Source organism: Gopherus evgoodei, chromosome 23, assembly GCF_007399415.2.
Source record: "Gopherus evgoodei ecotype Sinaloan lineage chromosome 23, rGopEvg1_v1.p, whole genome shotgun sequence".
Classification (NCBI taxonomy): Eukaryota; Metazoa; Chordata; order Testudines; family Testudinidae; genus Gopherus; species Gopherus evgoodei.
The window spans coordinates 3,842,402-3,857,894 of record NC_044344.1 but is presented as its reverse complement, the minus strand read 5'-3'; the positions used below and the strand labels follow the sequence as shown (position 1 = coordinate 3,857,894).

Here is a 15,493-nt window from a genome sequence, read left to right as displayed (position 1 = left end):
GTGACCATGAGCACTCGAGCAGAGAGATGATGCGTCCGCCGTCAGGGGCAGTGAGGGCTGGGGCGGATGAAACCGCATCCTGTCCACACCAAGGAGGGAGTTAGCCACCACTCTAGGGAGCCTAAGGCGTTCGAGGGAACGGTGACTACCATGACCATTGGCTCCCTGTCCAAGCGGTACGCCGAGGTGGGCCGGACTTGGAGAGGACGGAGGCGGAGCTTGGCGCGTTTGGTTACAAACTTGCGGGCAACCATGGACCCAGGAGACTGAGACAAGAACGAGCTGAGGTCGTTGGGAAAGCCTTCAGACCTCAGATGATTGATGCCATCGCCTAAAACCGCAGTTGCGATAAGCAGGCTCCGGCTAGGTAGGAGACCAAGATAGCCCCTAGGAAGCCCAACCTCTGCGTGGGAACCAGAGCGGATTGCTCTATTAGTAAACATCAGGCCTTGATCTGTGAATAAGACCGTGACGATGCCCACTGGCTGAGTGGTTTGTGTGTCAGAGTCTCCTCGGATAAGCGAATCGTCCCAATACGGAAAAACGCATATCCGACATAGCTACGGTAGGCGGCGACTATGGCCGTAAACCGGGAGTATTCACCGCTGGCTATAAAGCGGAGGCATCTCCCATGCGGAGGGAAGATGGCATTGCAAAAGTACGCGTCCTTCCTATCCAGGGCGGCATAGTAGCCCCCCGGAGGCAAGGATGGAATAATGGTTCCCAGGGATACCATGCAGAACTTCAACCTTATCCCAAACCGGTTGAGTCCATGCAGGACCAGGAAGGTCTGACCTGTGGTCGAGTGGGGGACTAGGGTATAACGGGAGTAAAACCCCTAGCCCCTTTCGTCCGCTGAAGGGGGACAGGGCTGGAGCAATTTTAAGGTGGTACCTATGCTCCATCGTGCGCAGGACCCAGCGACCTAAAAGTAACTGGGGCCATGCCAGGAGAAAGCGGGATCAGGATCCCGTCCTGCGACTGGTACACCGTCCTCCGGTGAACCTTGGAAGGTCCGTCTTTGGTCCCAGTGGTAATTGCGAGGGACCTCGACTTTGGCTTTTTAGGGGGCCTGACGTTTGTCTGCGACCACCTTGGCCTTGCCGTTTTCCAGAGTTCTGCCTCTGGCTAGGCACAGAGTATGGCGGCTGGGGCCATAAAGGCCTGCGTTTGGTCGCAGGCGTATACATGCTGAGACGCATTAGGACCCTATTGTCCAGCAGGCTTCGCAGTCTGGGGCTGTCTCTGCCGCGAAGATGCCTTTACCAACAAAGGGTAAATTCTTTCCCCCGTCCTCCAAGACGGCAGCGAACTCTAGGTGGGAGGTTCGAGGGAGAAACTCCTCCACCCAGGTGCTATAATTATCGCAGCTAAGCAAGGCTTGTTGCTTTGCTACCCAGAGGTGCAGGGCCCCTGCAGAGTACACCTTGCATTCGCCAAGGCTCTTTCCGCTTCGGGGCTGGCGCCCGCTGGCCATGATATCAGGATCGTGGTCCTGAGCATAAAATCCGCGCATATGGGGTGACACGGATGCGTGTCCGGACGGCCATGGAGGTACTAAAAGAGGGCACGGGCCGAGTCCCTGACTCACTCGGACCTTGCCCAACTCGGCACCGGGGACCGGCATCGGGAGGCGTATCGGTACCTGGAACGAGATCCAGACCCGCAACCAGAACGGTGTCGGGAGGTCGACCGAGATCTCGAGGCTCGGAGAAGAGCTACAGGAGTCAAGGTACCTGCCCCGGTGCCAGATGTCGGAACGGTGCCGATAGCGGGTCGGCGAACGGGATACCGACCGGTGCAGTGAGTGTGACCAGTACCGAGGAAAACAGTACCGGGACTGCCAGTGGTGTCTGGCGTGCCGACAGGACTTGGAGCGTCTGCGGGACCGTGATCATAGACGGTGCCGCTCTGCTGTACTGACAGGGGACAGTCCCTTGAAGAGACTGTATTACCCGTACCGGCGGTGCCCGGGTCAGGCAGCACTGACTCCGTCATGGCACTGAGAGCCCTCGCCGTTGGTAACATCTCCGGCGCGCAGGGAACAGCAGGCTCAACCACAGTGCGTACTGGGGAGCTGTCAGGCACCGGATTCGACGGCCCTCGTGGGGCCGGGATCCATGGTACCGAGGTCATCAGAGCTTCGGTAGGTGCCGGTGCCGGGAGAACCGAGTTAGATAAGCCGTCTGGCTGGGGTGCCGTCAGCACTGAAGCAGCGGGAGTAATACGCTCAACCACGGCGCGTGCCGGGGAGCCGTCGGGCACCGGATTCTACGGCCCTTGCGGGACCGGGATCGACGGTGCCGAAGCAGGTGTCGGTGCCGGGCGATCCGACTTAGACTAGCCCTCTGGCCGCGGTGCCGTGGGTACGGAAGCAGCCGGAGAAGTAGCTCGACCACGGCGCGTGCCGGGGAGCCGTCCGGCACCGGATACTATGGCCCTTGCGGGACCGGGATCGACGGTGCCGACGTCATCGGTGCCGCAGCAGGTGTCGGTGCCGGGCGATCCGACGTAGACGAGCTCTCTGGCTGCGGTGCCGTTGGCACGGAAGCAGCCGGAGCAATACGCTCAACCACGGCGCGTGCCGGGGAGCCGTCAGGCACCGGATTCTACGGCCCGTGTGGGACCGGGATCGACGGTGCCGACGCCATCGGTGCCGCAGCAGGTGTCGGTGCCGGGCGATCCGACGTAGACGAGCCCTCAGGCTGCAGTGCCGTTGGCACGGAAGCAGCCGGAGCAAAACGCTCAACCACGGCGCGTGCCGGGGAGCCGTCAGGCACCGGATTCTACGGCCCGTGTGGGACCGGGATCGACGGTGCCGACGCCATCGGTGCCGCAGTAGGTGTCGGTGCCGGGCGATCCGACGTAGACGAGCCCTCTGGCTGCGGTGCCGCTGGCACGGAAGCAGCAGGAGCAATACGCTCAACCACGGCGCGTGCCGGGGAGCCGTCAGGCACCGGATTCCACGGCCCTTGTGGGACCGGGATCGACGGTGACGACGTCATCGGTGCCGTAGCAGGCGTCGGCGCCGGGCGATCCGACTAGACGAGCTCTCTGGCTGCGGTGCCGCTGGCACGGAAGCAGCAGGAGCAATACGCTCAACCACGGCGCGTGCCGGGGAGCCGTCAGGCACCGGATTGTACGGCCCTTATGGGACCGGGATCGACGGTGACGACGTCATCGGTGCCGTAGTAGGTGTCAGCGCCGGGCGATCCGACTAGACGAGCTCTCTGGCTGCGGTGCCGCTGGCACGGAAGCAGCAGGAGCAATACGCTCAACCACGGCGCGTGCCGGGGAGCCGTCAGGCACCGGATTCTACGGCCCTCGTGGGACCGGGATCGACGGTGCCGACGTCGTCGGCGCCGGGCGAGCCATCTTAGACGAGCTGTCTAGCTGTGGTGCAGCTGGCACAGAAGCAGCAGGAGCAGTAAGCTCTACCACGGCGCGAGCCGGGGAGCTGCCAGGCACCGGATTCCCTGGTCCTGGGGGACTGGAATCGACGGAGCCGAAGTCATCGGTGCCTCTGCAGGCCGGATAACGCAACTGAGGCGAGCTCTCTGGCTGCGATGCAGGTGGCACGGAAGTAGCGGGAGCAGGGGGCTCAACCACGGCGCGTGCCGGGGAGCCGCCAGGCACCAGCAGGAATCGTAGACTCTCTCGACCTCGGAAGAAGGGAACGGTGCCGAGTCGACATCGGTGCCGGCGACGGTCGGTGCCGGAAGGCCTTGGTGGTACCGGCGGGGTCCGGTGCCGAGGAGGCGCTTCTGCCCGCCGCTTGAACATCGCTCCGCGCCCAAGGTGGAGGGGCAAGTGAAAGCCCCGCACCTTTTTGTTCTCGGCTTAAAAGCCTTGCAAATGGGGCACTTATCTGTCAAGTGTGATTCTTCAAACAGGAGTCATGTAGATCTCTCTTCGGCCGCGGCTTCTGGTAAGCCGGGCCCCTTTTGAAAATCCGGTGAGCCATGCATGGCTCCGGCACTGGGCTCATGGAAGGGGCTACTTCCTGAACCCCGCTAACTAAACTAACCATGTTAGCAAGGAAAACACGTATAACCATACAAATATATATATATAAAAGTGTTATAACTGCATAATTATATACGAGAAAACGAGTAGCTAGGGAAGTGGAGGTCAGCTAAGCCGCGCTCCACTGTTCCAACGACCGACACGGGCGGTAAGAAGGAACTGAGGAGCGGGTGGGCCGGCAGGAGTATATATGGAGCGCCATGGTGGCGCCACTCTAGGGGGCGACCTGCCGGCCCACTGAGTTGCTAGGGTAAAAGTTTTCCGACGAATGTGCACGCGCGGCGCGTACACCTAACTGGAATGGATATGAGCAATCACTCGAAGAAGAACTTGGTTTTGTAGCCGTAGATACACACTAGGCTGCTGGACCTGAGCTCTATGAATCCAGATCCACTGGAAATTGGATCCAACAGCCAGAGAGCCAATTTAGGCACACACAGTTAGGTATCCAGATCAATCTGGACAAATGCAGAGAGACTTTTATAGTGATCAGCCTGAGATGCCTCCCACGTGCCGGGGTGCGAGAGACAGCCAAACCTGGTCTAGCAAGACAATCATTGAAGCTGACTACAAACTTATTCAGTGCCAGTGCCAGCTTGGCTGACTGGAGGAACCTCCCGCTCCTCCCCATGAGCAGGCCCAATCTGCTTGTTTGTGTCCGGACAAAGCCCATGCTCAACAAGCAGCTCCTTGTGTCTTTTAAAAGAAAAACCTGGCTAAATGACAACCCATTACAAACAACATTTGCCTCAGAAAGACAGAAAGAGAAAAAAGAAAAACTGACAAGGACACGGTGCAATCTGAGCTCGCTGCATCTTCAGCATTTAGAAAAGGCCTGAGGGGTAGTTGGGGCCACTCCCCCTTTCACACCTTCAGAACTCATTAGGATGAGGGCAAGAGGGAGTGGCCTCAATGGACACTGCTTTCTGGATCCTACAAGTGGGAATATGCAGAGGCCACTCAAAGAACAACTGACTTTAACACACAGAGTATATATTTAATGCTCAAATTGTTAACTAATCTAAATGGAGAGGACTCCTAAAAACTGAGCCTACGGAATGCACCAAGGACCTTCACTGGGAAGGGGGTGGGGAACTATATAAATGTGCCCAATACCTACAATGCGAAGGTTTGATGTGTGACCCCACTGATCATTATGCTGTTCATAACTGTCTCATTGTTATCTTGTGCTCCCCAATTTCATTTGTGGCATCTGCCTGTTCGCTAATCTTATACTTTGACTGAAAGCTCTTCAGGGCAGAACCCATCTTTTTGTAACATGTTTTTACAGTGTCTAGCACAATAGGATCCTGAGCCCAGCTAGGGCTCTTGGGTGATACTGCAATATAAATTAATAAATGTGAGGATGGCTGGGACTAAGCAGGTTTCAATAGCTAGGGGAGAGAGGGATCTGAGCAGGATTAAACATCCAAGAAGGGCGATCTGGTGCTCACAGGCTATCCAAGCAGCCAAGTGTAACTTCAGTCACTCAATGCTATTTAGTGAGACAGAGGATACTGTATATACTCATTCATAAGCTGAATATTTTTGGTAAAAAAGGGAAGCATCAGAGAAGGAGGTTGGCTTATGAACAGGTATAGAGAAGGGAAGAGGTGGGACACAGCCCCCCCACAACAGACAGCGCAATGAGAGGCAGCACAGTCAGCAGGGAAGAGGCAGGGTCAGAGTCTCTCCGCTTCTGGCCACGCTGCTCTCCCACCAGTCTCCGAAGCAGCTGAAGCTCTGGGGCTGGCAGGCTGCGTCTGCGTCGCCCGGCCTGCTGGCAACTCTGGCCAGGCTAGAGACATCCTCCCCTGGCCCACCCCAAGCAAGGTGGGAAGGGATGGGATGGGATGGGATGGGGAGAGTGTGGGGGTCCCGGGCTAGGAGTGGGGCAGGATGGGGTTACACAGGGAGGGGTCATGTGGGAGGTCCCGAGTTAGGGGTGGCGTCATGTAGGAGTGGTCACAGGGGTTACTCCCTTGATCCCCAGCTTTCCTCTCCCCAAATTTCTTCACCAGTTGCTGTCCCAGCCTGTCAGGGTAAGCCGCTGGTGGGTTGGGACATTTTGTTTACTTAGGTTTAGCTCCATGCCTGCGGACGCTTGCAGGGGATGCTCTAGGGATTTTGCCGCCCCAAGCACGTGCTTGGCATGCTGGGGCCTGGAGCTGCCCCTGGACGCTTGAGGTAAACAAACTGTCTTGGTGCACCAGCGGCTTATCCTAATGGGCTGAGAGCCAAAGTTTGCCGACCCCTGAACTATAGGGTTGGCTTATGAATAGGTCATAAACATTTGCCATTTTTACTTTTCCATCTGGGGGTAGGGGGTGTCAGTTAATAAACGAACCGGCTTATGATCGAGTATATATGGTACTTGGGATTTTATCTTTTAAATGCGAAGCGAGTAAATACACCATCTCATACATGTGCACATCATGGTAGTTACGAAGGCAGAGGAGTTATTTTGCATTCACAGAAGCCAACATGTAGATATTAACTCAGCTCTTCTTTTAAAATAAAGGAGTGGCTCAAGCCACATTGTACAACAATCTGAAAAAAGAAAGACTACGCTGTTAATGCAAAATATCAGCTAACTTTAATTGTTCATACATAGTTCAAGGCCGCTTATAGCAAACTTGAGCACACAGCAGGTTTCAGAAATTTAATAAATCCAGTAGGGGGTGGGGGGAAGAAGGGGAAACGGAACATTTATAATTAATACAGTGATGCTTAGCTTATACTATTTGCCACATCTATAATATTTGGAGACCAGATTTCCATGATAAGGACAGTGCAGTTAGATATAGTTGGGAACCTGTATTGGAAGTCTCTGCATCTCAAAGATTACCTCGGAATGATGGAAAAACTCCATCATATTTGGAACAAACAAATCACTGCCCAGAGAAGTACCTTCCTGCTCTGAAAGGACAGAGTACGTACTGTGAGGAGAGACTAATTTCCTAACAGGCCACTAAGTGAAAAGACCCAGTCAACACTAAAAATTAACTTCTCAGAAAAAAAGAATTAAGGAATTTCAGGGAGGTTTGGGCATTTCTCCTTTGTAAGTCCAATCCACGGACATAAAAGGTTCTTCCATTATAAAGCTATTTGATATGTCAAGTTAGTGTCTCCCAAGTTCCAAAACTTCATTTATTAGCATTTCTCCATAAGCTGGGGTTATGGGAGCAGAAGGAGATGAAAACCTTGCTGAAGCCCTAAAACTTCCTATTCTCTTCTGGCTCTTCACACACACACACAACTCCCTATAGTCACGTCAGTCATGATTTTCACAGGAGTGCATTTCCTCTTCTCCTTATTTTTACCCTGATGGTTTTTGCATGGACTTACAACGCTGAGAAAGAGGCATCATTGCTAGAAGATACGTCTGGAGTCAGGGCTGAGGGTAATTGTACATAATAAGCATGATATGCCAAGACGAGCACTTTCTGAGTATTCACTATGGCTATGAAGGCCTTAATACACACTGTAGGTTTAGTCTTCAGTGATACTTTTGATTTAGCTGGCATTGGCGGCGCTGGGCAAGGGATTTGATCCCAACCTGAGGCTGAGGAGATGTAGGCCTCGAGACTGATATAAAAGGCGGTGCCAAGGCCAGAGCAGTAAAATGAGTCTTGGGTCCCCTGCAGAGGACTTTGGCAAAGAGACTGGTTTCAGTACCCTCAATGAGCCCAGAGTATCTGGTATAGGCATGGAGAAGCCAGATGAGCCCTCAGCCTGAAGTTTCTCTCTTCTAGTGCAAGGAGGGATGGTGGCATAGCAAACTGCACATTGGCTTACCGGAGAGTCTCTCACAGACAGAGAAGGCACTGGCCACAGGAGTCAGTCTCTTGTATGACTGCCAAGCAGGAGGTGTATTTCTTGAAGCCCTTATGAGGTTTGGTGTCCCAAGATGGCCCAGGTGAGGGGGCCCAAGGATACCAGGATAAGGACAAGATGTGTACGCTAAACTGTTCTATGCTACTCTAACCCAGGGGTAGAAAACCTATGGCACGCGTGCCGAAGACGGCATACAAGCTGATTTTCAGTGGCACTCTCACTGCCCTGGTCCTGGCCACCGGTCGGGGGCCTCTGCATTTTAATTTAATTTTAAATGACGCTTCTCAAACATTTTTATTTACTTTACATACAATAGTTTAGTTATATATTATAGACTTATAGAAAGAGACCTAGAAACGTTAAAATGTATTACTGGCACACAAAACCTTAAATTAGAGTGAATAAATGAAGACTCGGCACACCACTTCTGAAAAGTTGCTGACCCCTGCTCTAACTACAAGAAAAATAATCTAGGTCAAGGCCACAAATGTAAATTCTGTTTACACTAGGCTACAGAGGAACTGAGGCAGTTGGGGTGGGGTGGTGCACACCCTTATGTAGGGTAGGACAAGTATGTCACTTTGCACAAGATCTCTCCTGTTTCCCCCGAGGACAGAGTTTTATAAAGCAGTTTCACAGTTCTATGGCAGGGATGCCATATTCCACAAGCGGGAATACACACAGTCCTCCAAAGAAGAATCCATTGTTAACGTTTCACCTCCTTAATAAAATGCACTTTGCAAAACATTTCTGTAGCACCATGACTGCTTTTGTTCACTTTAAAAAGTGATTTTTTTTTAAACGAGAAGAAATTGACAGGCTTTTAAAAATATGTATTACTTACCCTATGAGTGAGAACAAGTAATTGGAGGCCTGTAGCTTGTGTTTATTAAATGCAAAAAGGTACATTAAAGTAATGTTAGGATTGCAGTTTTAAATACATAAGAGTCATGAAATATAAAGTTATGTTCTCATAGCACCTGTAACTCTGCCATCATTCTATTTACAATACACAATCGCAGAAGACATGCACTGAAGTTACCATTACAGTATGATGAAATACTGCATGTTGTATGAACAAGGAGGTAGAGTTTACAGTAGCCAATGGAACCATAATGGAATTGTCTGATTTCTGTGCATTTAAAATCTCAATTGTGATATTGCTTTTATGTCCTGTTTTTCATTTAATTACCTCCCCCCCCCACCCCCCTCACTCCAGAAAATATGAAGTGGAAAAGAAATGTGCCAGCGGACCCAAAACTATTCAGCTTTCTCTTACAGAGTCAGCTGATACTGGGATCAGCCAATAAGGTAATTCCAATATACTAGTGACTCCACAGACAAAAGGATTTTTATATAAGCATTTAGAACTCGATTAATTTATGATTCATTATGGTAATTTTTCTGTGAACAAGGTATGTGTCTTGTTAGATGACAGCAAGATAAAAAGCAGAAATTCTAGACAAGAGTCCATAAAACAAGTCTAGTAGCTCCAGCTGAATTGGCACTCGGGTTAGTGGAAGTTGTACACTCATTTTCCCTCAAGGATTCTCGAGTTGAACTATGTTTGCTGAGTTGCATGAAGTTACAAACTACTGTACTAATTAAACACTGAATGAAATACTCAGTTCTCCTTCCATCTCTATTTGCATCAGCTACATTGGAGCAGAAGGATAACTGTTCATTGGGCTCTCTTCACTGTGTTAAAGTTTAATTCATGAACATGGTACATCTGCATTAAAAGCTCAGATGTTAGCACAACTCATTTAAAAACATCATTCAGCTAACATGAATTGAACACATTTTCCCCTTCTAAAAACTGTTTAGAAAATAAGGTAATTTTTTTAAAAGTATTGATGTAGCTGAGTTTTTCTCTTCAATAGGGCCTTAGCTGCCACCAAAGGGATATACCTAGACATTCAAACCCACGCTCTGCTGCGGTAAATACCAGAAACTCCTGGCGTCACTAGATTAACTATTGAGAAAGAGGAATATGTATAAATAGCTGAAACATTCTTTGAACAGAGTTTGCCGGCATGTTCTTCCCAATCCGAGAAAAAGAGAGCAATTTGGAAATGTCCAAGTCGGAATAAGAGAAATAGTGCTGATAGATTTTAACTGATACATAAAGACTCTTACCCTGGAAACCTGAGCACAACGACAAAGAGTGACCACATCCAGAAAAGAGAATATTCTGTAAAGAAAACAAAAGACAAACTTTCTTTATAAAAAGGTATTTTGGTTATTTGCATCTAAAATAAAAAGAAAGTGGAAAGCTTAAAAAAGCTTGAAGATAGAAAACTTCGTTGTAATGCAGATGAAAGCTTGACTGCAAATAAAAGTGCAAACCAAGCAGTTAACAAATGAAAGAGTCCCAGATATTGGACTGCTATGAAATATTTCATCTTGTACCTTGTAGTATTTGCTGACAGAGTAAACTGAACAATTATTTATCAAAACAGACGCTTCCTGCTACCTTGTAGCTCAGCAGTCAGAAAAGTTCAATTAGTTAAGGAAACAGCAGGATAAACGATTACAGTTCAACACAATAGTTGTACAAAAATCTGTTTACCAGTGAAAAATCCCTTTATCCTTAACAATTGCATAGCTCTGATGGCACTCAGTGGAGTGCATAACAACTTAAACACCTCAGTAAAAATTGAGGATCTGGTCCCACTTCAGGAATTTATATATAATTTTCTGTGATAATTAAGAATTAAATACTACAATATGAGAAATGATTAAAAACACTGTGATCCTCATGCCCCAAGGATGAGGTGGAAGGAGTATCTTGCTTTGAAACAGAAGGTAAGTGCAATTTGCATCAAGTCAGCAGAGTTCATTAGTGTGCCTGTGTAGCTGTTTAGGTCACGTGTGTCAGAAGTGAGCTGGCTGGGTCACTCCTCCATGGAATGCCGTTCCGTTGCATGAGGGCACTCCCAAGTATTCGGAACAGCTTGGTGTGCAGAAGTCCACCTACTTATTGCCCTGTTTATCAGAATCCGAGAAGCACTTTGTTGTATTTTTCACTGTTTATCAGTTTTTCTACTCTCCGGTCATTTAAGCATACACAAATAAAGTACAAAATCCACTTAAACTCAGAGGAAATAAGGTGTTTATTAATACTGTTGAGAAGCACTGGTCTAGGGGTAAGAGACGGGAAGACAGGCAGGCTAACTGCAGAAAAGGGGGGAAAAGCATGGTTTGGGAAACACTTGGAGTTTGGAAAATAGAGCTCAATGACATTAAACAGCAAATGCTCATGATGGCAACTATAAAATTGAATTTACCACTGGTCAATAGTTTACTGCAAAGACAAGACATATTTAGTTAGAGAAAAGACAGCATACATACTCATGCATCTATGAAATATGTGTATTCATATCTAAAATTGAAGAGTTTTTAGAAAGAAGGAAACTTATTAACATTTGCATTATACAAGGGTTAAGAGGATAAGCTATTTTTTCCAGGTAACTACTGACAAGGTATTTTCAGTTTACTTTCATTCAAGGTGCCTTTGTTACTGTAGTAAGTGTTTATATAAGGTTAGAAACATCAATGACTAATTTAACTCTATTCATTCCCAGATTTTCTCTACTGGATTTGGGGGTCAATTGAACTATTAAATCCCAGAATTTTTTGCACACATTTGATTCATCTATTTTTTTCCTTTTACATAACAGGATTAGTTTATTGTGGAAATATCTAAGTAATATTTTAAAACTGCTGTGACTATTATGCAGGCTTTGCTAATGAGGAATATGGTTAGACAATATGACCGATACACATCAAACAGTTTCAAAGTGTCATAAAGAAGACTGAGAGCTTCACAAACAAATGCTTCAGAGCATTAAGCTAACCCAGAAAATTAAGGCTGTCTAGATAGTCCACTGACACGTATGGCAGAAGTAGATGGGGGCACCTAAAGACTCAATGCACCCCAACACAGCAGGAAGTTGCTGCCATAATTGCTGCCAGACCTGAACTAGGAGGGACCTGGGACGAGAGCTGAGGGAACTGTAGAAGTTGGACAAGGATTTGGAAACCCTCCAGCAAGTTATTCCCCTCCTTCACTCCCATGAATTTACTTCAGAAAACTCCTTCTCACTCCCAAGCCTCATCAACTTCTGATCTTTCTCCAAATCGGCTAGAGAGAAAGCTAAAACTGAAAAGAAGCAGGAGTGAAAAGGCAAAGACTGATAGGAATGGTGGAGTAGTACCTTATATAAAGTGGATGATTGACAAACCTCTCTGCCTACTGCTTACTGGTTGATGGGCACAGATACTGCAACAGTTGGGACCATGAGGTGCTCAAATGAATAGTCCTTTAGCATAAGTAGGAAGGGGCTGGCAGCATGGTGTTCTTGGTAAGGTGTCCATTGTTCTAGACTTCACTTATCTCCTTTGTTTGAGAGAGCCTGGATACAGTGACCTCAAGAAGATCCTGCAAGACTCCATTCATCCATCCCCAAGAGAGTCTAGTGCAGTGGTGCTCAACCATGTGCGGCCCACAATATGTTATGTGGGCCGCCGCATCCAATACTATCTGTATGGCCCTGTGGATGTCACATGGGCCACAGCTATGTGCTGATTGGGCTGCAAGCAGCCAGCAGGCCGCAGGTTGAGAACCACTGGTCTAAGTGTAAGAGATGGGAAGACAGGCAGACTAACTGAAGGGAAGGGGACAAAAGCATGGTTTTGGAAACACTTGGGAGTTTGGAAAATATTGCTGGTAGTTTGTTTTTCCTTGCATGATTTATAAGCCTGGCAAGATCCCTAGGCTGAAACTGTTTTACATTAATTGTGTAATGCATCCACAGCCTGGGATAGATGCAGAGAATAAATTGCATAAAGTCAGCGGTAAAGCTGGGGGAAAGAGGCATTTAAAATAATGAACAAACATGTACTGCTGACAAATTCCACTTTACACCATGTAAGAATTAGGAGGGGTTATCAAGGCTGCTGCTGCCAACAAACCAGCAGGACAAAGCAAATTTTGAACATTAATGTGCATACTTTGTATTCAAAGATAGTACAATTATTTGCACAAGGTAATCTGTAAGGGGCAAAGTCATGGGTTTGCAATTTTTCAGAAGCGGAGACTCGCAGGGCGGAATGACATGATCTGCTACAGCAAATAGCATTATCAAAAGACAGTGAAAAACTCTGACACTGTCATCAGTGGAAGCATGTCTGCTGACTACCTTGAAAGGAAATAAGATATTTATCACATCCACTTCTCATACAGACAGGCAAAAATTAATTCATAGACATGCGCCTCGCTGGAGGTCTCATTTGTCAACATGCTGAAGGTCACCCTCATTAGCCATTTCGTTTAGCTTTGCTGTAGGAAATAGGGTTGCAAGTCCTTGTTCTCATTAACCTTCTGACTTCTGGTGCTCAACAACTCTGCATTGGCTCTTCAGTAGCTCTTTCCCCTACAGACGACAAGGAGAGAGAGGAGCGCACCACGGGTGGGACAGAACATCAAGAAACCTACAGCAGAGCACTGAGTGTTTTATAAGCAAAGCGGTTAAGGCCTTGTCTTCCAGGGAAAGGTTTTTCAGTGTATTTTCCCCTGCTATAACTATAGCAAAAGAGTGCTTCTACACAGCTTTGTTTATGCTGGCTTAAGCTACTTCCCTTGTGAATCATTGCATTCACAAAGCTCAGGGCTTTTTTTTATTTTATTTTTTTTTATATAAATAACCACACAGCATTCTGGGCACATACCCCATGGTGCAATGCTCTGCCACTGGATTCTATATATTTTATGATTTTTCTCAGTGAATTTGTGAAATGTCGCCTGGAATTCTGTGGCTTGGGGTCAATCTACAACTCCCATGACTCCCCTTCTGACATCCCATAATTCATCTGTTTTCTGCAAGCCAGCATCATTTCCACACAACATGGAGGAAACACTGCCAAGCGCCGTGATCTGGACAGTCATTTATATAGACAGGGTCTTCCACATGTATTGGCAGTTGTGTAGCCAGATAGCTTTGAATGACTTGGTAGACAGCCACTGTCACGTCTCAATGATGCTTATGCTTAGTCTGTCCCATCTTGTATTTAGCCTGGACACTGGTTACTTTCTCCAGACCTGAGGAAGAGCTCTGGGAAGCTCAAAAGCTTGTCTCCTTCACCAACAGAAGTTGGTCCAATAAAAGATATTATCCCATCCACCTTGTCTCTCCTATCCTGGAACCAACACTACAACAACACTGCAAATACCTTTTTGGCAGCCAGTCCACAGTAGGGTGGGAAAAGAACAGTTACTTTCTACAGTAACTGTGACTCTTCAAGATGTCAGAGTGAATTTTGCTATAGGAGCACGTGGGCCTCACGTGCACAAGATGAGATTTTTTTTGCATAGCGGATCCATTGGGGCAGTGCATCACCCATGGCTGCCTCATGCTCCTGTACAGGGACATAAAAGATGGGAGCACAGGCAATAAAAAAGGCCAGTGTAACTGAGGACTAAGAGTGGAAGGGAAAGAAGGCAGTGGGATCCACATTGACCATATCATCTTGAAGGATCACAGTTCCTGCAGGATAAGCAACTGAAGTACTACTCTCCTGAACTTGGCATCTGACCTGGCAGCCAGTCCAAGGCATGGTGTTTAACAAAGGTCAGTGAGTTGCCACCTTACAGATTTGATACAGGCACATTCTTGGAGCAGATGGAGGACACTGCTTGTGCCCTGGTGGAGTGAGAGGCTCACCAGCCAGCTGATAAGACAGCGAGATACACTGTTATCCATTTCAATATTCTCTGTGAAGAGATGGCTTGACTTTTAAAACATCTGGCTAGGGCTATAAGCAGATAGGGAGACAGTCTGAATTGTTTGGTCCTTTCCATATACATTCATAGATTCCAGGGCCAGAAGGATCATTGTTATCATCTAGTCTGAGCTCCTGTGTAACAGGCCAGAGAACTTCACCAAAATAATTCCTATCTTTTAGGATGTGCAATTTCTCATCTCCCAGCACAGAGCATAGTTTTGGGAAGAAGAAAGGTAGGTTGACTGACTGGTCTAGGTGAAAATTTTAGACCACTTTCTGTGCTGTTTTAGGACAGTCTAAATTAAAGTAGTAACCAAAAATAAGGGGGGTGAAGAAGGACTGGTTATGACAAAACTTGTCTAGAAGAGGAGTCTGAAGCTCAAAAGAAAAGTAGCAGATAGGACCCTTAAGTTCTATCTCACTGCCACAGGCAGACAGAGGGAACTGAGGGAAGGTTGCAATAACTTTATCCTTTATGTCTTCACACAAGTATGAAGTTATGCAGGAAAAAGAACTCTGTTAATCAGAAAATTTCAATCTCATGTGCACAGGGCACATGCACACCTGCTGTAGGATCCACACTGACATACTGGAAATATGACCGCTTTTTTCAACCTCATTTTCTGTCCTAACATCCATTTCATAATTACACACAGCTCTGGTTCCAATACTGGGTTTTCAGAAAGGAATCCAATACCTTGTTTGAAAACTTATAATAAACCCTCAGCATACAAATATCTTCCCTCAAATTAAGCATGACATCACCCAACGTATCAGCCCTCATGTGAAGACTACGGGCACGTTGGAAGCAAGGAAAATACTCTTATTGTCTCTCTGGATTCTT

The 15,493-nt window shown here is 47.8% G+C and overlaps 1 protein-coding gene across 3 annotated transcripts in view; it reads right to left on the bottom strand.

Annotated features, from left to right (window-relative positions):
* FBXL20 (F-box and leucine rich repeat protein 20) overlaps positions 1–15,493 on the bottom strand; it is a 78,689-nt gene that overhangs the window by 37,047 nt on the left and 26,149 nt on the right. For all 3 annotated transcript variants that reach the window (XR_003997635.1, XR_003997636.1, XM_030541725.1), the window contains one exon: positions 10,003–10,057. Coding sequence is in view for 1 of the 3 variants with exons in the window: in XM_030541725.1 (XP_030397585.1) it covers positions 10,003–10,057 (55 nt within the window). In the remaining 2 variants the exon portion in view is untranslated. The remainder of the gene's footprint in view (positions 1–10,002; positions 10,058–15,493) is intronic.